Raw genomic sequence first — 25,533 nt, 5'->3', positions numbered from 1 at the left:
ACTTTTGTAAAACACGCCGGTGTATTGAAGGCTTTCTCATCTCCCACTGATTCAGAAATGCACAACACCGTTTGAGTTGGGGTTTGTTTTTTTTACTGCATTTGCACATAAATTCTATTTACACGTTGTTGCCCTTAAACAATAATTGCAGCGTACCAGGTAAAAACCTAAGAGGAACAAATAAGAGCCTGTAATAAAATAGATTCCCATGTGAAATATAAAAACTAGTCAATATTTACAAAACCCTTGTTACATTTCTATGATAGTTTCTATATAATACAGCTGTGCCATGTGCAAATACAGAACATTATTTAAAAGGTTTGACAGTAAGGCAGGATGGAACCTGATAGCTGTGCTCCTCAGGGTCCAAAGGCAGAAAAGGACAAAGATGGAGTCTTGGAACAAAGACTCGGGGCTGAGGACGCTCCTAGTGGCCGTTAACCGGGACCTCCTGTGGAGACACGGAGGAAGGAGCTCAAAGCGGCAGCGGAGGACTCGTGTCGCGCATGCGGCTCAACACAACCAAAGTGCAGCACTGCCACAAGCAAACACTGCATCTTTCAACCAAAGATGACTTAACGTGCGTCGCAGAAATCCAGATTAGACGGGAACAAATACCGCAATATAAACCTTTTGACCCATTGAGGAAAAGGCACAAACCCTGCAGGGCGAGTCATCATGCAGACCTGTGTACTTTTTTTTTTGACAATGCCATGCGTTACAGCAGATCAGCACTCACTGACCTTCCTCTCGTCCTCCAGAGCAGCCTCTCAGGCCAAAGAGGCTACAGTAATTTGTCTTACATTATTTGATGTAAACAAAATGAAAGGGGAGGGAACACACACACACACACACAGTGATTCATTTGTGAGAAGCGACTGCAGAGTCAAATAATTGTTCCTGACTTGGAGTGGGTCGTGTCGTGACTTACCTCTAGATTCCCTCTGGCTTTCTTCAACACACCGTGTGTTAATGCAACTGTGTGAGGAGGGGGGGGGGGGGGAGGAAACAAACAGGGGAAACTGTGACAACCTCCCACTAATTAGAGCGGACCGCACGTCAAGGTTATTCAAGGTCACGCACGCTGGTCGATGATGACTCTCTCCATGCCCTCCTTCAGCTGGTTGGTGCTGCGCAGGCGCTTGACGGCGCCGCTCAGCATGTTCTCCTGCTGCGACAGCCGGCTCTTCAGACGGGCGATCTCGTTCTTCAACAGGTCGTCCTGAAAAACACAACCAATCATTTATTCTCAATTTTGTCATATTCCAGGTTTTTTCCCCCAGGACTCGCGGGGGACCCCGGAATAAGCTTCAGTCCCAAACAGTCAGATCTGTACGTGTAAACATTCAAACCTGTTGGCCGCCGCCGCCGTCGCCTTCCCCCGCGGCGGGCAGAGCGACTCTCCAGACGAGCTTGAGCAGCCGCCCGGCCTCCTCCAGGACCTGCTGCATGGTGTTGACGCTGCTGGACAGAGTCTTCAGGTGGTGCTGCTCAAGCGCCTGGTCGCGCACAAGCACCAGAGAAAACGTCGATTAATACGTTGCTTTGTTTCCAACGCAATTAAAAAAAAAAAAAAACTAAAAATAAAACGGGGAAAGTCTTTACGCCCAACTCCGAATAATACACCTGGTACCTTGTCGGAGCTCAGCTGCTTGAGTTTGTGCGTACACTCCTGCAGCTGTGCGTCCATGCTGCGCGTCACCTGGCGCCCCTCGGAGATCTGCTTGCGCAGCGCGTTGTGGTCCTCGATCAGGGCCAGGACGTGGCGTCCGTGGCGGTGGGCAAACAGCCGGTGTCCCGGCACCAGGCGCGAGGGAGCGCTCTCCCCGGAGCTGCTGCTGCTCAACTGGGAGGAGCTCTCCTCCTCACACGCAGCGCGCCGCTTCGTTTCTAGGCGGAAGAACGGCGAGTCAAGTTCAGGCGTTAACATCATCTCCATTATTTGATCTGATCGCAATCATTTCGGAAAATTGTTACGATTCGACAATCATACGTTTCTATTAGGTGTGCCACAATTTGATTGGATTTTCGATTTGAACTTTTTTTCCCCCCAGCACTGACGGCTATGTCATTGTTCGACTATCGAGGCTTGATTTGTTAAAAAAAACACTTGTTTCTAAATATGTACATTTTATTTGAATATTTAAAAATTATATATATTAACAAATTACAATATTTAACACACACCTAAACAGTGAAGAGCTTTAGCAAAACTAGACCCTAGAATAATAAACTATAAGTAACGTATGACACTACTTTTAAGTTAGTCACCACCACAAGTGCAGAAAAACGGATGCTACTTTTGCCAGAGCCGAACGCCGGTAGTAAAGGGCAAATGACTACCTGCAGCTCAGATCAGAGCGCTCTATCTCCAAACAAAAGCAAATAAAATCTCTAGATGTATTTAATTTACTCCGTTTCCTGCTGCTGCTGCTCCGCTGCGGAGTAGATCACAGATGGCTCCTCAAAAAACCCCGCCCGTGTTCTCAGGAGCCTGATGTTGGGAACCTCTGCACTGACGCTAGAGGACATTCTGGGGGTGGCTTTATTTCCCGCTTTCACCGCCACATCCCTTGTACACAGTGACTTGGGGACTTGGCACACCGTTACCGAGAATATTTCTCTCTGATGTGTGTTCACTGTGCAAAAAAACTGGAGGAAGTTGTATTGAACTTTGTTTTGTTTTTTTGTCATTTAATTCTATTCAAATGTTGTTTGGGAATCAGGTGAGTTTCCATCAGTTGGGTTGAGGCGAACAAACAGTCTACCGACACTTTTCTTCTTCCAAGAGCTTAATTCCAATAGATAAGTCTTTCTTCACGAGGTAGAAATGTATTATTACACTATAATAAGCTCATGCTTGGACTATGACCTTCGTGGCCCCAGCTTGTCCAGGGGAGGGCGTGGTCCTTACCCTGTTCAACACCTGTGTGTTCGTGGTGTGTGTGTGAGGAGTGACGAGCCAGGTCGCAGTTTTCCCGCCCGGGGGAGTGCCCTCCCTCATCTGGGACACACGGGAAACATTGAACATCAACAAGGGGAACCTGCATCTAGGCCGGTGTGTAACCTCCGTCCGAGCCGCCCGTCTACCTGAGGTGGCCAGCAGGTAGTTGATGTTGATGGTGTCGGGGCGGTGTGGCTCTCGGAGCAGCTGCTGCTCCAGCCGCTGCCTCAGCGCCGTGTTGGTCTGGATGCTCCTCTCCAGCTGCAGCCTGAGGCAGCGGATCTCGGCCAGCAGCTCCGCCAGGGCCATGGGGCCGGGGCCCGGGTCCTGGACCCCATCACCGGACCCTGCACGGAGGGAACAGAAAGGGAGGGATGGAGTCACTAAGTGTAAGAATCAAGTCGAGGTGATACGACAATGACAATTTGGCGTAGATGGCGCGTGCACAACGCGCGGCGTGGCGTCTCTCCAGCTTTTGCGAATTAGTGTTTATTTACCTGCCTATCCTACTTGTTTTCACTCGAAACATTCGGGCGAAACAAACCTACAACGGAAACTCGCTATTGGACATACATCAAAGCTGCAAGAACTTAGTTTTGGATCACCCGTTCAACTTCGAACAGCTCCCTCCATGGCTACCTGCTTACCTGTTGCATCTCACTTTCTGCAATGTTCACCTGTTTACATTCACTGCCTTGCACTGTATTGACTGTTGACACTCACTACTGCACTGTTTCATCAATTGTCCTTGCGCTGCTATCACCTAAAAAAACAAAACTGCACAGTACTTATTTTAACTTAACGTTTTTTTATATTCCATAACCTGACCAAAACCTGCACAATATACATAGATATACTACATGTATATATATAGTATTGATATAAAATGTCTATTTATACTCTCTGTACCTAATCCCCCTATACTCCTGACAAACCTGTATTTATAACCCTACACTGTTGTACACAATACATCTATTTTGCCTACATAACTGCACAGAAACACTGTACTCAAATAGCACTTTGGTATTTAAATGCTTCTTTTGCACTACTGGTTAGACGTCAACTGCATTTCATTGGTTCTGTACCTGTACTCTGCTAGTGACAATAAAGTTGAATCTAATCTAATCTAATTTAGATCAAGATCAACAATTTAATTGTCCTTTTTTTTTTGGTTTATTTTATGCCAAAATACCATTATATTACATTTTGGAAAATAGAGATTTGGGAAGACGGTTAATTGTCCTCGACTCGACTGACGGAAACTCAATTTTCTTACTGCTGCATTTCTAACATTGCTGTGAAATTCAACTAAAATTTTGATGGATACATATTATTGTGAAATCGAACAAAAACTTTGCGATCTGTTCAAATAATTGTAATCAGGCAATTATGTAATATTGCGACCGCTCCACTATCAAGTCCTGTTGGATATGAGTGGAAAAATCACAATTTTGTTATTACGCACAAGTTTCAAAGTTTTAGGTATTCACGGTTGCTTCCTGATTCTGTCCTCTCTCTTCTTTAATGTAAACAGACGTTGGCATTATTAAGTCCAACATCAACCGTTTATAACATGAATATACTCCACGGAGAAGCATCTTTCGCTGAACATTAACAAACAAACAACTCTATTTTTTCGAGTCCATCTTGCCATTTCTCATTTAATAGTACGACCAAAGAACTTCATGATTCCTCCAACCTCTGCATGAGACGCTCATGAGGAACCCTTGATCCTCAGGATGTGGACCTCCAGTACCTGCATGAGGCTGAGCTCCCGTCCTCATCTGCTCATGGACCTGCAGCTCCACGCGCAACGACTGGAGGAGATGCTGCGAGTCAGACAGCTGCTGCCTCTGGAGCTTCACCTTGCACTGCAGCCTGGGAGAAACCACACCAACACACATTCAGCCTCACTTAAAGGGTGGCTTGGCTATTGCTCAACACAGGCCTTCAGCACTAAACAACATTAAAATATTGGTTCTCATATTACAATGTTAGAACAGTTTGAAAACATGAAACTTGCATCATAGTCCCCAGTTTTCACAGTGCCAGTTTCATCCAAAGTGCAACATTGCCAACTTCCTGGTTCTAGCCTAATTTTGTGAGTATGGATGTAGCTAAAATAGCTTATTTGCAGAAGTGAAAAAGATTTTCAAAAATCTGAAAATAATAATAATAATAACCTTAAATGCACGGTTTGCCACTATTTTACATAAACAAACTGTCTATGATGTCTATGAGTGCATTGGACTGTTTAAGCACAGTGGGCAGCTGCAGCAGAGGGGTACGTTTCTCATAGTTGAAGGTTCATAGGTTGCGCTATGAAAGGTTATAAATGATGCTGTGCCCTATCTTTTAGCAACAACATACTACGCTTAACAGACCGATGCATCCAGGGAAAGGCAGAAGAGACGTTATGCGGCAGTGAACTGGACTCCAGGTGTCATGTGTCGCGAGGACCGGACTCATCATTACTGTGTGTGTAATATGTGTTCATGGGTGGAACGAGTCCAACAAATGATAGTGTCACATTACAGAGCGGCAGTAACAGCAGAATAACACGACTGTAATGACTGTTCTGAATGGCAATTGGTTGCTTTAAGCGGTGTCAAGTTGCTCAAGTTGAGAGATAGTGATCATCAGTGGTGGGAGAAAAACCCAGACCTTCAGTAAAAGTACTAATACCTAAAATGAGCACATCGACATTTCCGCTTAAGTAAAAGTATATAAGTAATTGCTGTTAAATGCACTAAATGCATAAATAAGTATTTAAATACGTTTTTTCCAATAAGGATTAAAAGTATTTGCCATAAAGAGCTACTATACCTTTTTTCTGAAAATTTGTGTTATGCGTGCATAATGTAATTACAATTGACAAAAAAAGAATAAAAATACATTGTAGGATATTCTTTATATTAATATAAAGCAAAAAACACAACTAAGGCAACATGAGAAGTGAAGATCAAAAGTAAATATTTGCTTCGAAATATAGTGGGAGTAAAAAGTTAGGTCTCCAAAACTGAATAGACTTAAGTAAGTACAGATACTTGAAATATGTACTTCAGTACAGTATTGCGGTACTTTGTACTTTATTGTGTGTACCTGTGCAGGGAGTCCTGCAGCTGAGTGTGTTCCTGGTCGCTGTGCTCCACCCTGTCCTGCAGACGGATGTTGTCCTGCCTCAGCGCCTCGCAATCCTTCCTGCTCTGCTCCAGCTTGGCGGTGCGTCTGGCCAGCGCCTCGCGCAGCTTGTCGTTCTCCTTGTGCTTGTCTGCGAGGCACAGACACATTCAAGATGAGTCAGAGTCAAGTGAAAACCCAGTCAGGCTTTGAACTGCTATTACAACATTTAAAATCTATTGTTTCAACTTCTGAATCACTTCGGCAAATTGTACATTCTGTGGAAGGTATGCAGCTAGTTTAAACACATTTATTTTCTGTATTGCACGACCGCATTTGTTTTCTGTTTTCCAGAGAAGTTGGCAGCAATTCCCATTATGTATAAAATGTCAATATATCAATATAGAACCGTATTGTGAGCCATCTTATCAACATCAGACAGAGAAGCTAGGCATCATGGCTTCATATCTGCATGTGCATCAATGTGTTCCACTGCATATCTTACAACGTCTGTGACAAGTGTAAGTGTAGGACTGGGCGGGGCCCCACCTCTGGATCCCTGGCTGAGCTGCTCCTTCAGGCTGTGGTTCTGTTCCCACAGGAAGCGCACCTCGTTGGCCAGCTGACCCTGCTCCTCTGTGCCTTGAATGAAGATGTTGGTTGCTGCTGGACACAAACGAACATGCGGTTAGACACTACGCCCGGGCGTGACCGCGGAGAACGGCGGACAACAGACATGGGATGGACGGATGTAAACAGTCAGGGAAAGGGGTGCAACAACATATTGCGAAAAACGTATGTACTCGTTTTTTATTTACATACTCTAAACACCACGGGGCAGCACCAACAATCACCAGTTGATTGGCGTTGGAGTTTGTATCATTAATTAAAGCTATATAAGAAAAAACTATAGAACAAACCATTTGAGGTATGATACTTGGAGGAATAGAGAAGGAATCTCTTACAGTTCCACCCTTGAACCCTGAGGGCCGTGGTTACCTGGGTCTTTCTCCACTTCAGCGAGTCTTATCTCCAGCTGCTCCCGCAGGCGGTCATTCGTGTGAATGGTCTCTTCAAGACGTTGCCGCAGAGCCCGAATCTCCTGCAGGTGCTCTGCCAGAAGGTCTGATGGAGAACGTGGATTGTGTTGTAAGTAATCCAAATCCAAACGACAAAACAAGATGGTGTATGATTACACAGTTGACCAGATGGCGGGCTAATAAAGCGCAGCAAATGTAAAATCGAAAACATTCACCTGGGTTCATGGTGCGAGTGTGTGGAGCAGTGTCCTGCTGTGAGGCTGGGCGTCTGGAATCCTCCGCTTGCACTTGGGGCCCCAACCCAGCCGGGTCCCCGTAGAGGCTCCGTTTCTGATCGTCGAGGCCTGCCTGGGCAGCAATGGAGCAATGGAGATCCAGCTCACTGCGCAGGGTGGCATTGAGATCCTCGCTGTTCCTCAGCTGTTGCTGCAGTCGTCCGTTCTCCCTCTGCAGGCCCTGCAGTCTGCTGCCGTGCTCTCCGTGACTAAGGACACCTTTAGCCTTCGCTCCCCCTACGGGAGAGACTGGCTCAATAGCGGCCTCCAGACCCGTTCCTGTCCCGTCGGTGGCGTCTCTCTGGCCTAAATATAGACAGGGAAAGAGCAGTGTGTTTAAAAAAATATATATATATATTGTAATAAAAAAAAGATTTACCAACACTCAAATTTTTGTTCCATTTATGTTTAGTAACCTTCTCTGGTGCCTCCTTCCATGGTCATAAATTCATCCTCTCTCTATTTGGAAAAGGTAAACCCCAAAATTGTTAAGTAGAAAATTCTCTGGTTCTACAGCTTGGTCTCTATCTTAGCAAAAGCAGCTGAAGTGATGCAGTCCAGGGAACCTGCCAGGTGAGTGCACAATTCCATCTGCTCTCATGGTTTCAAACTCATAATCTGCCTTTGGAATAACCTTCACTGTCTCTACTCCAGATTAAACCAGATAGATGGCACTGAATAATGCATCCTAAGTGGGGGTGGGTAGAAACAAGACACCTGTTCTGTCCTTGGCCGGCCCTCTTTGTCCTGTGGGATGCCTCACTGCAACAGAATAGAGCTGAGTGGAAAATAAGTGCCATTACTAGCTGCTATTAGACTGCCCAGGTCCAAGCACCATTCCAGTACTCTCAAAGCCATGCATGAGGGCAGAGAAAGGGGGAAAAATATCCATTTTTAATGGATTGCACAAAGTTAATTGCAGCGGCCAAAAATAATAACAATAGAGAACACATGATACCAGACCGGACCCATCTTTTGTGATACGACTAGAAGACTATGAATGAATTTGGCTTAAACAATAATTGACACGTAATTGGACAAACAAAGTCTATGATGATTTTAATGCAAATTGGCTCTCTGTAAGCAAATCTGGAAAATCTTGATGCCACCTACCCTAATTGGTTAATTTATATCATTTGCTCAGCATGCTTACCGTGAGGAGCTAGATAGCCGCTGTGTGTGGTGGGACTGGTGCGGCAGGAGGCCGAGGCCATGTACGACTGGGACAGATCAGAGTGGGAGCTGTGATGGCTGCTGGGACTCTGGCCTCCGAGTTGGCTCTGCAGACTCTGGATCAGACGGTTCTTCTCCTGCAGCTCCTTGGACAACCTGCCACGGAACAGACACAGCCTGCTATGTGAGACAACTTGTTCCAGCCCCAGCTCCTGCAGGGTGATGTAGCACAGTGATTCTCAACCTCTCTCATATCAAGGCCCCTCAATTTGATACCTATTAGGCCACAGACCCCATTTGATATGATCGTGTCTCTGGGACCCCAATCTGAGAAGATTTGTTATTGTTTGATTATTTAGTCCAAACATTCATAGCTGTCCATACTATAGTTACAGAGATCATGAGAGATAATTGAAAATGAAATAATGTGATAAATAATGTAAAAATTAAATAATGTAATAAAGTGTAGCTATTGAATCATTTTGCTTGGAACCCTTTGGAACCTCTTGAATGACACCTGGGGTCCCCGAACTTCAGTTGAGAACCACTGATGTAGCAGACTGATAAATCAATCGCATCAGTTCCACCCTTTTTACACAGACAGGACACAATCTGGCACACAGGCGGAGAGTTGGACAAACAGCACACACAAAAAAGTAAAAGGGAAAATGGAGTTTACAGGGAGTGTAATGGGTAAATAATATGTAAAAGTCTGTTGAGTGTATTTGTAACCTGGCTGTTGGCATTCAAACATGGCACACACAGTTTGAAGGAATGGGAAGCTCACTGCAAAGTCATGCTCTCCTGACAGACTCGGATCTGTGCCACTCACAGTTCCAGCTGCTCTTTGGAAGATTCAGCAAGGTTGTAGTTCTGTTGAGCAAGAGTGCGAAGGTGCTGCTGCAGCAGCTCTCTCTCTCCCTCTAGCTGCCATCGCAGGTGCTCTATTTCCTGCTGAATCCTAGCCTGACTGTCCTGAGGACAACTATGAATCTCCTGGATCCCCCGAGGGCTGTCCACACCAGTGACATACATTGTAAATATATGCGATTGATATGAGATATTTGTTGAGATGCTAAGCCAGGACCAAGTGGGTAAGATGCAATCCACTATAAAAACAAAGTATATATCTGGGCTGTATAAGTCAGTCGGATTGGTGTGGGGGGGTTCTGGAAATTTGGCAACATGCAGTCACCTTCAGCCACATTTATTTTGGTTCATTCATTCTTTTACTATAAATCACCTTGAAATTCAGTTTTGAAACAGTACATACAATCATAAATTGCTATACATTATGAATGCATTATACATACATGAATGCCTTGAACAGTAAGTAGACTGAGGTATACCTTTGAGCTAGATCCAGAGCTGCCCCATCTTCGTTATCTTGATTAGAATCTTCAATGGGAAAGAAAATATCATTTTATTTGTTTATTTATTTCATTTGAATGACATTTAGGACTCATTTTTGACAATTCATCTGTCTCTTACTCAATTAAGTGTAGTGGCTAGATATACATGTAAGCACTATATATTTGGTACAGGACAGAGGTAAGCATTAGGTAGAAATAGGGTTATAAACTAGATGATTCTATTAATTGTTATTGTTATGGTTTCCTTTGGGGCAGATAGGAAGGTAAGTAATTAGGAAGTGGGATAAATCTAGCCATTACTTTTTTCCCACAGAACTGGAAGTAATAGCAGCAGCAGCAGTCTTAGGTTTTTACATCAGAAATGATGCGGGAAAAAAACGACAAATGTTGTCAGTTGCAACAACAGTGCCCGATCCACATCACGGTAGAATTAGCACTAGAACCTTTTTCCAGCTGTCCTTCCAGCCTCTCCAGGATACTCAGGCTCTTGTCCAGCTGCTCCTTCAGGACGCCCCCCCGGAACAAGTCAGCATCACTGGCCTGCAGCAGCTCCTTGAAGGCTTTGCTGAGCTCCTCCAGCTGCTGCCGCTGCAGAGCTCCCAGGCCACGGCTGTCCTTGATCTGCTGCCTCAGCTGGGAGAGCTCCCTGGCCTGGGACTGCACGAGGGAGTCCAGTCTGCAAGACATTAAAACAAAACAAGGAATACTCAAAATGTGAATACAACAAAGAATTACAGTGTCTTTCTGGTCTAATCTAAGTTTATAACATGTATTTAACCATAGAATGCATATGATGCGTTAAAAACGTTTGTTTTCTTGATTTATTTTTATTACAGTACAACAATATTTTTATCATCTAAAATTCCAGGAATTTCTTAATTAAGGTGTTTTCGATTATGTGAACTCATTGTTTATCTATTAGTTTAATTAAATAATACAAATTAAATAGTACACATTTCTAAATTAAAACAACAGTTTTTTTAGCTGTGTCATTTCTGACCCAACATATGCATTCTTGGGACTCAAGTTGCCTATGCATTATAGTGTTAAGTGTCCTGTAGATGTTTTAAGAGTATGAACCTAGCGGGTGAGGCAGAGCGACTGCGGTGGTGGGCCTGCTGCAGCTGCTCATTCACACTCCTATTCAGACTCCTCTCTCTTTCCAGCTCGTCAGTGAGATGGCTGATTTCATCCTTCATCAGCTGGCTCTCGCCCTCCTCTTCCTCCTTCAGCTCCCCGCTCAGGCAGTAACTCCCTTGGCTGCCCCCCTCCCTCCGTTTCCTTGCCTGGTCCGTTGCTATGGAGGAGCTGACCGGGTCGACTGGGAGGGAGTTCCTGCGCAGGAGGCTTTGCATTTGGAGGATGACTCTGGTCTGGCCCTCGAGCTGGACGCGCAGCTCTCTGACTTGGGCCTGCAGCTCCACCGGATCCTCTGACACACCGTACTCCCCATGGACACTCTTCAGAGTCACCTGGCAGGAAACATTGGCAATATTTTCACACATTCCAATCATATTTTGGATCATACCATTTTTGGGAGGATTTCATTGGGGTTCACAGGTGTACATGCACTCACCTTGTGCGAGCTAAAAGCAGGAGAGCTGGGGTAGGAGGTGTTGGACGCTGAATCCAGGTTCTCAGTGGAGGAGAAGGTGGCTTGCTCATCTTTCAGCAGAGAAGGCAGGCTACAGGCACTGCTGCCAGGCTGCACACCGACCCCAAGATCTTAGACCAAAAATGACACAGACGTACATTGTGATAGTGTAGGTAAAAGTGGCATAGCAGTGCTGTTTAAAAAGTGCTCAACTGCTAAACCAGACGGGAAATAGCCGATAAGAGTTATAGAAAAAAAGTGAAGTCTTTTGACAGTGTGGCCATTCACAAACATTTTAGTGGAAACATGCAATGAACCATTCAGGGTGAAACTTTGACGATCTGTCCAAAGTTGTAAGCATTAGGGCTGGGTATTGAAGCACGGTCTCAATTTGATTTTGATACAAATGGCCAGGAATCGACTTAATATCGATCAAATTTGATATTGATAAGATTGGTCACGATACAATTGTTCATAGATATATTGATGTCTTCTACATAAGGAGAATTGCGGCCAACTCATCTGAGGTGCATTACAAAAACATTTCACGGAACAAATTCAGTCTCATTTCATTTAATAATTTAAATTAATTTCAGACTGTTGGTATTTAGCCTAAGCGGAAAATCATTTTTTATAACTTCCAAACAATGTATCGATATTACAATTTTCAAAGCGATTCACAAATCCAAACAATGAAATTGAATTGTATTGATTTTTTATTTTTACCCAGCCCTAGTAAGCAGTGCCAAGTGAATCTAGGTTAACTCCAGCAAGACATTATAACAAACCCCAGCCTGTAATGGGTTCTGAAGATAAGAGAAAGTGTTACAGCCTTGGTTCATTCCTCATGCAGGCAGATTGTATCCACACGTGAGATTAGTATCCACTCATCAAACCGACATGCTCAGGCTGTCCAGAAGCCATCTACCTGTGCTACTGCTTTCCTCCCTATCAATTTCACTCTTGCCACTGGTTTCGTAACCCAGGTCCGACAAATCCACTTGCACGCATTTGTCATCCTGCTCCAAAGCTGCTACTGGAGGTAATATATGTTGAGTTAGGATAAGAGATTTTTTTTTTCCCCACAGAGATTGTGCTAGGTACAGTATGTGCACACTCTCATATGTAACTGTCAACTATTTGGTTAAAAAAAACATCAGCAGTCAAGCAAAACATTTGCATATGCCGAAGCAAAGATGCAAACAACCCCGTGAAACCAATCTTTACCTTTCTGCGCAGTGTCATGGGAGGGTTTCTTGGAGGAGTTGTGCATTATGGCAACAGACTGTGTAGAGGGCAGTTTCTCCTCCAAGCGCTTACAGGCGCACGTCTTTTCCTTCGGTAGACTCTTGAGTTGGGCCTGAACTTTCAGCGGTAATCTTTTGGCATTCTGCTCCGTGGCTTGTGGCTCATTCTCCTCTCTTCCTCCCTGTTCATCCTGCTGGGAAGCCCGGAGCTCAGAAATCCTCTGGGAGTGATCACTGAAGGCCTTGTAGAGGAGATGGACGCTGTGGTAGAGCTCCTGGAAAAACCTGGCTGCAACCTCAATTGCTGACAGGTTATTAGAGACTGTGTTGGTTTGCTGGATGTGTTTGGTCTGGCCCATGTCCTCTCCTTTTTCCATCTCTTGTAGAGCTTTCTGAAGCCTGTGTAGATGCTGCTTAAGTGTCGGGCTCGTCTGTACAGCAACATCAGAAGTCAAGCTGCTGCTGGCATTGGCACAGTGTGCTGTCAGAGAGGCAATGGCAGACTCTGCTGCCTTGAGACAGTCTAACAGACACCTCTGACCTCTCAGATTTAAACGTATGTCACCAGAACTGCCTACTTTCCTATCTGAATCTCCAGACTCATCTTTAAGCAGCGATTCTTTAATGTTTCGCCCAGTGCAGTCATTTTCTTGGTCCGTGCCTCCATTGTTGTGAGCAGGTTGTAAAGTATCGTCCGCTGGGACCCTCTTCTCAAACTCTGTATTGATCCTACTCCGCTCCAACTGAGCTTGTCGAGGAGAGTCTGTATGTTGTCTTTGCTCAGGACTAAGGCCATGAGAACCTACCAGAGCCAATGCTGGACTTTGCACACCTAAAGAAGCATTCATCTGCTGCAGAGCAGATTGTAACTTCAAAAATAGCTCATGAGCGTCTGCCAGGGTTTCAGTCGTTTCAAGAGAGGAGGTAGAAGCCTTGAAGGATGAAATTTGTTGTCCGGTTATCTTAATAAACTCTACGAGCTGGCTATTAAGTTTTTCCTTATCCTGCAGAGCCTGCTGGAGTTCCGTGCATCTCCTCTGGAGGGCAGCATGCAAGCCTACAGGAACACTGCTTGAATGTGACCCGAGTCCGGTCTGGCTGTCTAGGTTGCATGCTGTGAGATAAGCAATGGTGGATTCTGCAGCCTGCAGGGCCCCAATATACTCGCTATTCAGCTGGCCCTTCTCCTGGGGCTGGCTATGAAGCTCCTCCCAATTAGCCAGCTTTTCCTCCAATGCATTGATCAGGGTCTCTTTCTCCTGGCACTCCTGATGGAGAAGCTCCAGCTGGATAAATAAGGCAGAGTCCGTTTTTTCCATGACGTGTTGAGTCTCTGTGTGATGGTCAGATCCTGCTGGACAGCCGCTGTCATGGATGTGGTCAGTGTTGGAATCAGTTGGAGTGCTGTGCTGCAGCGAGCGGGGGAACTCACAGTGCTCAGGTGAGAGTTGTGTGAGAAGTGAATCAACATTTAGATCGTCAGAAGGTTGGGCTGACGGTCTGCTCACACACCCTCTAGGGGCACTAAGCTCCGTTTTTGGCCTCACAAGGACAGGAAGGCGAGATTTCACCCCAGCCTAAAGGAGACAAAAATAAATGAATAGATATTTAAAAAAAAAAACAATAATTGCATTTCACACCAAGGTAGTTGTTTATTTCTGTTCCAGTTACCCCATAGCGTGTGACGTGCTGCTTTGAACTCTTGGTTTGCTGCCCCTCGGTGTCCTTGGCAATGCTTACAACTTGTTTTGTGGTGACTTGGGTCTCCCCTTCCGACACTGCCCTGGCTTTCTTCTCTAGCTGCTCCTTCAACAGCCGGATGACCTGATGGTGACCTTGTGCTTCTGCTCTCAGTCTTTCCACCGTCCTACTCAGGTCGCCCTGTCCATCGCTGCTGTCTCCTGAGGTGTCCCTGCTCTCTTTTTCTTTCGACTCAGCAGATTTTTCTTCCTTGAGCAGTCCTAGCAGCTCTCCATTCTCTGATCTTAGTCTGAACAGCTCCTCCCTGCATCACAGGTAAAGCATACAGTTTACTAAGGTCGCTTTCAGGTGCTATAAAGAATTGAGCATGGGTGAAATAATGGTTAAGGAAGAAGAGACAAACCTGAGCTGGGAGGTCGATGTGGCACCACAGTCACCCAAGAGCGATTTCAGCATTGCCCCCTCTCTCTTCTTTACATTTTCCCAAGTATCATTTGCAGGCCCGAAATGCTCTCCAGTCTGTACTTGGGAACCTCTTACATTCACACTGAGATGGTTTTCTGACACCATCTACAACAGATTGTTCAAAAACAAAACAACAATTGAAAGGCAGCATGCAGATTCAGTGGCTTCATTTATGAGAAAGCCTTTTTTTAATTTTTTTTTTTTTTTTAATGAAATCCTATTTCATTTCCCAACATAGCCCCCCCCCCCCCGTACCTGTCCTAGTTTGACATCTGTCTGGGTCTGTTTATCCTGTGCCCTGTTAATGTGTTGCTGCTCCTCCTGCCTCTTCTCTAGCTGCTAGAGTAATGGGATGGGAGGTGGGCGTGACACACATGGCTTTGTAAAATAAAATTCAATGACGGAACAGAATCCATAAAACGCACTGCACAGCAACAGCAGAATGACAGGATGTGTCTAATGTGGCATGGAGAGCGAGACCATTTCATGGGACAAAGAGATAAGAAAACAAGGGCTGGTTAGGAGAGGGAGAGGAAAGAGGACATTTTCTTCTACAGACAAACAGTCCACTGGTTAGAGAGATAACATGTATAGTGCCATAGACATAAAAGGCATTAGTGGAATAGTTAGCTAAAAGCAGCAGTGGTGAAGACTCAGGTTCAAAGGTTCAGTGGTTAGAAAGAAGGACATACAGGAAATCGCCAGACACCAATGAAGAAATATGCAAACATATTTACTATGTATGGAGAGGTGGCCTTGACATCCATATATTCACAGAAACATCTATGATGCCGTAGCAACAACTGCTACAATACCTTTATCTACAGACCATTTAGTGGCTTCTAACCTGTTTCCCCGGGTTGGCCATGCTTTGGTCTTCTCTGCTGGATGGGTCATTGTCTGTCCTTTCCAATAACGATAGCCTTCTTTGGAGCTCTTCATTAAGGACCTGTAGTCTGTTGATACATTCCTGCAGATCCATTACCAAGAGCAAAGAAGCAGACTGTAAGGCACGCATAATGTAATTTTCTTTTCTTTCTTGTCTGAAAGGTATGGATGACATTTATGTATTAGGATTACAAGTAAACAATGATGATTCTGTCTAAATAGATACATGGTGCTAGTTTTGGTGAAGAACCCAACCTTCTGTCTGAGCTCCTGAGAAGAGAATTGGGGCAAGCCGTCGAATCCCTCTCCCACACAGATACTCATGTAGGAGGTCTGGTCGGCTATGAAGCTCATAGTGTCCCCTAAAACGCAGCACATAATATGAGTTAACATACCACGCGCCACACCTTACATAAATAATGTGCCGATATGAAGCATTTTAAAATTAAAACATACTATTTGGAGACCTTAATGCATCCTTCTCTGAAATCAAGTGCCACTCCATTCTACTTACCAGTGTCATTAGCGCCGCCTACACCCCCTCCACGATTCTGGATGGCTCCAAGCCTCACTTGCAGGGAGGCATTCCAGCGCTGAGCATCCTCTAGTTGATGTCTCATGCTTTCTAATTCGTTAGGGTCAACAAGGTCCACACCTACATAGACATGCAGAAGATGCTTAGAACAATATTGCCTGTAGCGGGCATCTTAAATTATGAGCTACTGTGTAAAAACATCAGTGCAGCACAGTCCTCACAGCACAGTGCAAAACAGTGGGTAAAAGGCAATGTTGGCCCTATTATTTTCATTATATATTATTTGGTTTCACCAAATAGTAATGGCTGACAAACAGTCATTTTTTCATTTATGTCTTTGACTCATTCAGATGTTAGTGTTTTTCTGTGTGACAGAGGGTCATTTGGAAAGAATCCAATCCTTTCTGGAAGTGGGATTACATATTCACAGATTATCTTTAATGACATCTGCAGTAGCAGAATCACTAGATCCATTATAGCGCTGACTATTGAGCTCAAAGAATAGGGCTGGCTATTGCGATTCAATACTTTCATGGCATTGACCAAACTGTGCTGTTGCAATTTTGAATTGAAAAATTATCTGTATTTCAATGGCAAGTTTTTTTTGTTCATAGGCAAAAAAAGCTAAACATGTGTAAAATAAGGGTAAACATGTTGTGTAATTTAATTTAGAATTTTTTATTTTAAAGATAGACATTTAAAATAAAAAGTAGTTAATTTCTAAAAAAAAATGAGAAAATTTGTCCACTATTAACTGTTTTTTTTAATGTTATATTAAATGGTAAGTCAAGGGAGGTAGTGGTATCTGTACAGATATCTGCCGTATAGAAGACTTCAGTAATTTAAATGGATTCAAGCTAACACTTGCAAAAATGGATATAGAAAGGTAATGTAACAATGGGTGATACATATATCTGTGTAAGGAATGACCAATGGAAAAAAGCAAGATCCATTATACATTTGTGTAATTAGCTTCACACCTCCCTGGTGTCACCAGGTGACTGAGAATGTGAACCTGGGCCACTTACTTACAGATGACCTATTTATACACTTGGCTTAGTTTAGGCTTGGCCAGGGGAAGAGGGCGCAGGACACACATGAACACGTATGGACAACCAGGTGCAGTCTTATGGCTGAAGTGATTTGGTTTAAACGGCTGCACACAGTGACTCATTCAATCAGCTTTGAAGAGTAATTCACTCAGTGAAGTGAAGGCGTTGCACTAACAGTACAAGTGCATTTATGTCATATCTTGAACAAAATCAGTGATACAATTAACAACCTCATCATTTAATTTTAACCTTATTTTTACAGAAACAATTTTAATCATAATGTGCAACATTGCATGAGCACTTATTCCATTGAATTTTATTTTTATGTTTTGATGTTTTCAAAATGTTTATGATTCACTAGTTAAAAGAACTAACATACGGGCGCCACTTTTATCCCTTCAAAGCACAGAAAAAGAGGTTAATGGTCACTGATACTTACGTACTAAATTACTTATGTGACTAAATATAATTAATGTGACAAATGGCTAAATGGGTTGGATTAATAGAAAATGGTGGAAAGGTGATGCAGTCAACAAACAAGAATTAATGTCTATTAATGCACTGTCTATTCAAAGCAAGAGCTTTTAATAGGCATTGCAAACAGGCAGAAAGCGTGTTAAAAGGTGAGAGAAAGACAGACAGAAAGAAAGGGATTTTTATTTGCTTTTCCACTGACAATGACAGACAACTTCAGAGACATTTCGGAAAGGTGAGACTTCGAATGACACTTGACAACAAAAACAACACACAAAAGTGAAGAGCAACTCACAGAGTATCTGAATAAACATGCAGGTGAGGCGGTGATAATGTAGAGAATAGTGAACAGACGGAGACAATAGACGGAGAGATAAAAGGGGAAGACCAGGTGTGCATGCTTAGTAAACAGTCAAATGTGTTCGTTTCCATGTACACTGCAGAGAAAGAAGACTGAGGCACTATGGATACACATCGTTCTGTTGCATTTAAGGTAATAAATACACCCGGATGTCATTTTATCAGTTTCCGGCCTTCTCTACATCCGAGTGTGTAGGTACTGCACCTTCTCTGAGTTCAGCTCTGTGTATCTCTCTCTCCAGGTCGTCCTTTAACTGTTCATTTGTTTTAACACCCTCCTCCAGCTGCTGCCTCAGGAGCTGCACTGCTGTCAGCTCCAGCTGCAGGGCGTGGAGACGCTGGGAACTGTGCGCACACACGCACGCGCAAACACACACACACACACACACACACACACGCACACACGCACGCACACACAGTTTATTCTTCTACTCACCTACATAAATAAATTAAGGAAGCCATTAATTTTGAGTTATCTATGCTAATAACTATACTGTAAATTCAGTGCTCCTTACCTGTCCTGCTCCTTGACAGTTCTGACTAGGCTTGAGTAGAGCTGCTGCTCAGATCTAAGTGCTCTGTTCAGGGCCTCGTGCTCCTCATGCAAGGCTGACAAGTTTGGGAAAACCTGGTTTGGGAAGTGAGGAGAAAAAAAAGGTACATTTTCATTGTTGTTGGTTTCAGGCTATTTAAATCACTATATTCCCATCTTCAATGCCACAATTATAAAACAACATTATTATAAGCTTGAACTCTGATAATGACATAAAATAAACAAAAAAGGAAAATTTTAATTGCTCATTGCAATTACTTGTATGACAATAAATCTTCAACTAAAACGTTATGACTGACAGCCCTGCTTCATCTATGGCTAACCAATTCTGCCAATTTGCTCAGTGAAAAGGTTAGACATGTTTTTCTGTACCTTTTGCTGGCTGTCCCCACCAATGACAGTTCTCTCTCTTTGGGGAAGGATAGGCATTGATGTCTCCACCCCAGACCCGGAGCTTTGATAATGGACATCCCCTGTCCGACCAAGACGCTGGTGGAGGTCCTGCCCAGCACATCAAAAACAGAAGTTTTTACAAAGACAGCTAAAGCGAGGGCAGCAAGGTTGAAATGCAGTGAGTTTTTTTTAGTTTTTTTTAATGGAGATAAAATTCACTGAATTCATTTTCACGTTTCAGAGCCGAACATCATCAAATAAAAAAAATGAAATTAGTAAAACACTAAGCCTGTTAACAATACTTAGTCGGACGCTACAAAAGTAAAAGTGGCTGCTTGTGTGCACACAGCAGAGTCCCAGCACAGTCATCTTATCAAGGGAGGAGAGAAGGCTATAGGAGACCTTAGATCAGGTCTCCTATAGCCCCCCCCCCCTTCCCCTGATGGAAAATGTCCCGTCATAAGTTTATTAACCCGTGGGAAATATTCCTCACCGTGGCATCACTAGTAGTAAGAGAAAAAGCTTTTCATCTAAAGCTGCATTTGAATGTCTGACAGCAGTCTGTGGATGGGTATTCCTTACCCTGATAATCTCATCCTTGGTGTCCAGTGTGCTGGTCAGGGACTCTATGTTGGCCAACTGACCTTTATTATGTCCTTCCAGCTCTGTCAACATTGACTGTAGCTCTGCCAGTGACATCTATATATATAAAAAATACATATATATATATATATATATTACACCCTGCAATAAAGTCTGGACCATGACGCCAACATGTAAATGTTTCAATATTTACTAACCTTCAAATCATTCTCCCTCTTAAGTGCTTTGTTCAGTGCCTCGGTTTTCTGTCCAAGCTCCTTCTTCAGGATAATGACGGTTTTCTTGGTGACTGCACTGTTCTCAATGTTACCGTCATTGTTTTTCCTGGACAGCTCAGCTATAAACGTCCACAATACACAATTGATTTAGAACGAGGGAACACATCAGTTTATCTCATTAAACACCAATGAAAATCTCAGGGTCAATCTCAGGCTACATTTAGATGCCTCACCTTCCCTTTCTTCTAGCCTTCCCTGCAGGACCTGAATGGTTTGTCTGAGTTCCAACACGTGATCCGAGTCCCCTTTCTGTCTCAGCTCCACTAGGAACTGATCTCTTTCCTGACCAGATTCAAACAGCTTCTGTAAAATTAAATTCAAACTACGTTAGACTGATAATGCAATTGTAGTAAAGGTAAATGATATATAGTATATTCGCCTCCAAGTAATTTGAGGCTAGAGTGCTCAGCAGCCCCCTTTAAATGTTTGTAGGCTACACTCAGCTGCCTCCGGGAAGCAGTCTTGGAGACTGTTGCGCCACCAGGGAACTCACGTTGATGAGCCTGTCCTTTTCTGACAGAAGTGCTCTGAGCTCAGCTGCTTCCAGGTAACCCTCCTGAGCCGCTGAGGAGCCGTGTTTCTCAGCGGTGGCGAGCTGCTGCTGCCTGTCACAAAGCTGCCTCTTTAGCTCCTGGATCTCCTGAGTGTACCCTGACAGCATGCGGTTGTAGTGCTCAGCAGAATCCTAGAACAACAGATAAGTGGAATTAGAGGAATCACAATTAGACTGACTATCCAAGGAACAAATGAAGAAATATGAGCAAGTCACGCATGGAAAGTGAGATGCCACACTGAGCATGATTGAACAGAACAATGGATGAGATCATTAGTGACCAACCTAAGGTCCACATGCAGCCTGTAGGCTTCCGATAAAAATGTAATGTTCTTTAATTGAAAAAATCTTGAATTAAGCCTTTATTTATGATTTTCTCTTATCATATTGCTTAAATAGGTTAGTTCAATATTTAGCTTTTATAGCATTTTGGGACACTTTATACTTGCAATACAATAGAGGGATCACACATGTGGCCGGCAATTAAAACCAGGCGGGCCACCACTGGATTAGATAAGGTGCTGACCTTCAACAGTTTGTCCTTGCTGCTGATGGTGAATAGCAGTCCTTCCACAGCAGACTCGTTGTCAGACACCAGCCTGTCCCGGGCCTTCACTGCCTCAGCTAGCATAGCTTCTGTTACCTTTAACCTCTGACCCATCTGCTCAGCCAGGTCACGGGCCTGGGTTTGTGACTGGTTCAACATTGTTTCAGCCATTTCCTGGAGGCGAAGAATTAGAAAGTTAGAACGAGTCAAGAAATTAGAAAATGCCCATCAAACGGTACCATCTCTTAATATATTGTCACAGGAAAGGGACTCTTGCCAGAACCGGGAAAAGGAAAAACAAACAAAAAAAAAAAGGTTATCTATTTCTAATCTAATTTCTAACCTCCATGTCTTTTGTCTTGCCCTGCAACGAGAGCTGTAGCTGGCTAATGATGGAGTCCTTCTCCCTCAGAGATCTGTTCAGGTTGTCCTCCACATCCTGCTTGGTTCTCTGCAGGTTCTTCAGTGTGTTGGCAAGGTGCTGCAGCTCAACATCCTTCTCCTTGATCAGGCAGTCAAAACTCTGGATGGAAAAAAAAAAAAGAAAGCTGGCAACTTCAAGAGAAATGCACCTGAGAGGCGGTCAAACAAGACCATTTAGTGTAGATTTACATCAAATTATTTACAGTTATTAAGTATGGTAATCTCACATTAATGGTTTCATTGTTGTGAGAGAGCAAATTGGTGAGTCTCTCCACGTCTCTCTCCTTCTCTCTTAGAGATAACTGCAGCTGGTATATTTCGTTGTCTTTCTCCTCTATGGCAGCAAACTTTTCATCCAATGCTGTCTGCGAGATGGCAAACCATGAAATGTCAATACCAGAGACAAACCTGATAACTCATGAAAGAAAATAAGAGCAGGTGTAAAGAGAAGAGGCCCACAGCCAGGGCTCAACACACCTCGAGAGCCTTCTCTTTCTCTTTGAGTCGTTCTCGAAGCTTAGACACCATAGTATTGCTTCCCCCTGGGCTTCTGCTTTGCTCAAAATCTTTTGCCATGTTCATGTACTCCTGAACAAACAAGCGTTATCAAATTACCAAATCGTACAACCTATATCTCTGAGTTCCTAAGTAGGTCAAGTCCCATTTCATGTGGTGTCGTGTGTTCAGCTGAGTGTATGACTGTCACCTGCAGCTGCTGCTCTTTCTCAGCCAGGCTGGAGGTGAGACGCTGAATGGTCACCTCCTGGGCCTGCAGCATTCTTGTGGTCTGATTGAGACGCTCCTGGTACTGTTGTTCCAGAGCACTGTCCTTGTCCCCAATCTCAGCACTTAACTTCTTCAGCTGATTCTGCAGGTCCTGGGCAAGACAGAAACAGATCAACATAAAGCCGGATATTTTGATTTTTAAGTAGACAGAACAAGAAGGGAAACATAAATAGGTTCCTTTTTGCAGGATACCAACATTTAAGGCTTTATCTCCTTTCTTCTTCTGCTGCTGGAGGTCCTCCAGCTCCACTTCTAGTTGGTCCTTTGCCTGTTGTAGGTCAGCTAGCTCCTGCTCCTTCCTGAGCAAAGAACGCTGCAGTTTCTGGGCTTCCAGCACCTTAGTGTGGTGCTCCCCTTGGAGCTGGGCCAGCTCGGCCTGCTTGTCCATCAGCAGTGACTGCTGCTCCTCTGCCCCCTGCGAAATATGTCAAAACATATACTGAAAAAAAATTGCGAAAGAGTATATAACCCTGTTTTGTTTAAGCATTGAAGTTTTGTTATCCCAAGAGATTTCACCTAGAGGTTTAAACCAAGGAGAGTGTCCAGTTCAACTGCAACAGTGTTTAAGCTCTCAGTGTGCTGGGTACTTGCCTGGAATTTTTGCAATTGGGCTTTATGTGCTGCGTCTCTAGCCTTGGCCAAAGCGTCATCTCTGTCCTCAATCTCATGACACAACTCTGATATCTGCAACACACCATAATAGGGAGACAGGGGATTGTGAGAGTATTACCTTAGTGGTCAAAAAGGTAAAAAAAAAAAAAAGGTAAAAAAGAAAGGTAAAAAAATAAAATAAAAATCGCCTTTGCTGTTATAGACCATATTATCACTACATATGTGGATGTGAAGCTAGCCTGAAATAGTTCATAAACTGGGCAATTGAACAACTTTACCTCTTTTTCCTTTTCTTTGAGGACATGAGTGAGTCCCTGGATGGTTTTGTCTCGTTTTAGAGAATTCTTCTTCTCAGAGCAAAGCTCATTATCCTTCTCCTCCAACTTTCCTGACAGAACCTGTTGGAAAGATGAAAAACAACAATTTATGAGACAAAATAATGGATGACTAACAAGAAAATGACAAACCTGTTATTCACAAATTACCTTATTCTGATTCTGGGCTTCATCCAGGGTTTTTGTTAAGCTCTCATTGGTGTTTTTCATCTGGGTCAGCTCATCATTCAGCAGCTTACGGGTGGTCTCTAATCGGCGAACTTCACTTTCCTTCTCCACAAAACCCTAGAACACATCAAAAGGGAAAGTAAATAAACATCATATAGATTTTCTTTTTGGGACACAGTTGACATCTATATTTCCTCAATAATAGACCACAAAGGGTTTGGCCAGCTGAGGTTCTGAAGCAAAACTACCTTGGCTACCACAGGAGTGTATTCATCATCAAATTCCTCTGTAAGGTCATGTAGAGACTTCCACTCTGCCTCCCTGCTCCTGCGTTTCCCCCTTAGGACACTCAGGAGCAAATGCCCTGCACTGGGCCTTTGCAACAGGGGGATGCGGCTGGCTGGAGGAGCAGAGACTTTACGTCTGGAGATGCAGCGCAGCAATTGGATTATGTCAGACACCACAGAAGGCTGACCTAAGGAGCAACGGAGCAGGGCTCTTGCATTCGCCTTTCCTGTTGACCCATCAGCAAGATTGTCTCTGGCACTGAACACCTTGGGCTCCCCGAGGAGTCGTTTAGGTGGGGGACCTGAGCAAGTGTCAGGAAGACAGTCCCGATTCAGGGACTGCAAGGATTTTGAGCGACCTTTGAACTCAGACCTGACCAAGGTCCCTTTCTGGTGCACCAAGTCAAGATACACGCTCTGTGAGTGGTGGCGTGTGGCTTGGAGACCAGCATTCATCCCAGACTTTTCTATCCATGTACTTGATCCAAGCCTGGACCTCCTGAGGCTCAGGCGTCCTGGTGTTGTACCTTTACCTCCAATCCTATCAAGACTAACACACCTTCGCATACGATGCTCAAAAATACCAGCCTCACCCTCTGAGATGAGCTGACCCAGAGCCTCCTCGTCAGGACTCCCCCCACCAGAGGACCTGAGGGGAGTCTTGGAACAAGAGCTTTCCCCATCTCCCTTATCGAAGGTCGAGTTATTTTTATTGTAGACATGAACCAGACACTGGATGAGGTGATCTTTCTCTGCCTGGAGTTTCTGGACCCGAGCACTGTGTTCATCCTGCAGTCGATTAGTGGAAATATCATACTGAACCACCTTCTCCAATTGGAAGACGCACTTGCCACAAAGAAACTCTCCACGGCCATCGCGAGTTACCTCCCAGCCCAGCACATGGGACAGTACAACTTGCAGCTTCATCTTTCCTGATAAGCTAAAAATCCAGCGGCATTGGCTTCCCACCAGTCGAACTCCACACATACGACAAGGATCCTTCATGGTGCCTTAGATCCAGAAAAGGCAGCTTCAGCCACATAAAAAGGCTTCAAAAAGCCTCTCCCAATTAAACGATCCAGTCTCCCATCGTTGTCAGTATGCCAGTCAAAGAACGTTCATCATTTCTCTTGCTGCATCGGTGAGGAAGTAGAGAAGAGAATGACTGAGCTCTTCCTGGTGAGTGCAGAGCACTGTAAGCCTAAGCCTTCAATAATCCCTGCTCCCGCCTCTATTTTACTCTGCCCATGCATTCAATCAGATCAAATCCTTTAGGACTGTGGTAGTGATCTGTGTTATGGCTGATGCCAGCTTCAATAATCCCACAAAGACCCGCCCCAGAATACCTTTCCCCAGGAGCCCTGATAAGGACATCAGGTACAGGGATCTGCCGTAAACAGGTGCCACTGTAGGGAGATTGCTGGATGGTGATGGCAGCATCCAGTCAGTCATATGTACAGTCTATCCTGTCTGGCAAATTCGAGTTCAGATTAGAAATGTAAGTTGTGGCTATTGCTGTCATCCACTGCTTCAGACCTTTGTTCTGTGGAAGACATCGGCAAGTCCTATTTTGCTCCAACCCTTTGTCCTGCTTTTACACAAGTGGATGTTAAATGTAAAACATACTCATACCCTCATACATTTTCCCCTGTCTAAGATAATATGACATATGACAGATAAACGTATGACATAGATCTTTTTAATGGATAATGATGATCACTCTGGGGGAACGACAGTTCCTGTAACTTGGGTAA

The 25,533-nt window shown here is 44.1% G+C and overlaps 1 protein-coding gene across 10 annotated transcripts in view; it reads right to left on the bottom strand.

Moving 5' to 3' along the window:
• Window positions 1-70: 70 nt before the first annotated feature.
• cdk5rap2 (CDK5 regulatory subunit associated protein 2) overlaps window positions 71-25,533 on the bottom strand; it is a 39,506-nt gene continuing 14,043 nt past the window's right edge. For 2 of the 10 annotated variants that reach the window (XM_080017962.1, XM_080017970.1), the window contains exons 10-52: window positions 23,475-23,609; window positions 23,268-23,387; window positions 22,969-23,061; window positions 22,574-22,792; window positions 22,298-22,468; window positions 22,069-22,179; window positions 21,819-21,956; window positions 21,512-21,691; window positions 21,148-21,342; window positions 20,562-20,753; window positions 20,242-20,371; window positions 19,988-20,127; window positions 19,770-19,886; window positions 19,167-19,295; window positions 18,757-18,869; window positions 18,447-18,586; window positions 16,335-16,475; window positions 16,076-16,182; window positions 15,780-15,902; window positions 15,188-15,271; window positions 14,871-15,037; window positions 14,438-14,771; window positions 12,747-14,343; window positions 12,448-12,555; window positions 11,502-11,650; window positions 11,006-11,397; window positions 10,369-10,601; window positions 9,902-9,950; window positions 9,385-9,564; window positions 8,533-8,708; window positions 7,320-7,685; window positions 7,064-7,189; window positions 6,614-6,730; window positions 6,047-6,215; window positions 4,701-4,822; window positions 3,091-3,291; window positions 2,915-3,004; window positions 1,634-1,890; window positions 1,353-1,499; window positions 1,084-1,222; window positions 932-978; window positions 744-798; window positions 71-451 (exon numbers count right to left, since the gene is read on the bottom strand). In XM_080017962.1, the coding sequence (XP_079874088.1) occupies window positions 438-451; window positions 744-798; window positions 932-978; window positions 1,084-1,222; window positions 1,353-1,499; window positions 1,634-1,890; window positions 2,915-3,004; window positions 3,091-3,291; window positions 4,701-4,822; window positions 6,047-6,215; window positions 6,614-6,730; window positions 7,064-7,189; window positions 7,320-7,685; window positions 8,533-8,708; window positions 9,385-9,564; window positions 9,902-9,950; window positions 10,369-10,601; window positions 11,006-11,397; window positions 11,502-11,650; window positions 12,448-12,555; window positions 12,747-14,343; window positions 14,438-14,771; window positions 14,871-15,037; window positions 15,188-15,271; window positions 15,780-15,902; window positions 16,076-16,182; window positions 16,335-16,475; window positions 18,447-18,586; window positions 18,757-18,869; window positions 19,167-19,295; window positions 19,770-19,886; window positions 19,988-20,127; window positions 20,242-20,371; window positions 20,562-20,753; window positions 21,148-21,342; window positions 21,512-21,691; window positions 21,819-21,956; window positions 22,069-22,179; window positions 22,298-22,468; window positions 22,574-22,792; window positions 22,969-23,061; window positions 23,268-23,387; window positions 23,475-23,609 (8,013 nt within the window). In that variant the 3' untranslated portion in view covers window positions 71-437. The remainder of the gene's footprint in view (window positions 452-743; window positions 799-931; window positions 979-1,083; window positions 1,223-1,352; window positions 1,500-1,633; window positions 1,891-2,914; window positions 3,005-3,090; window positions 3,292-4,700; window positions 4,823-6,046; window positions 6,216-6,613; window positions 6,731-7,063; window positions 7,190-7,319; window positions 7,686-8,532; window positions 8,709-9,384; window positions 9,565-9,901; window positions 9,951-10,368; window positions 10,602-11,005; window positions 11,398-11,501; window positions 11,651-12,447; window positions 12,556-12,746; window positions 14,344-14,437; window positions 14,772-14,870; window positions 15,038-15,187; window positions 15,272-15,779; window positions 15,903-16,075; window positions 16,183-16,334; window positions 16,476-18,446; window positions 18,587-18,756; window positions 18,870-19,166; window positions 19,296-19,769; window positions 19,887-19,987; window positions 20,128-20,241; window positions 20,372-20,561; window positions 20,754-21,147; window positions 21,343-21,511; window positions 21,692-21,818; window positions 21,957-22,068; window positions 22,180-22,297; window positions 22,469-22,573; window positions 22,793-22,968; window positions 23,062-23,267; window positions 23,388-23,474; window positions 23,610-25,533) is intronic. The other 8 variants (XM_080017964.1, XM_080017965.1, XM_080017966.1 and 5 more) reach the window with 8 other exon arrangements.

This window comes from Zeus faber (genome assembly GCF_960531495.2).
Source record: "Zeus faber genome assembly, chromosome: 17".
NCBI lineage: Eukaryota > Metazoa > Chordata > Actinopteri > Zeiformes > Zeidae > Zeus > Zeus faber.
This window is presented reverse-complemented; position numbering and strand designations above follow the sequence as displayed.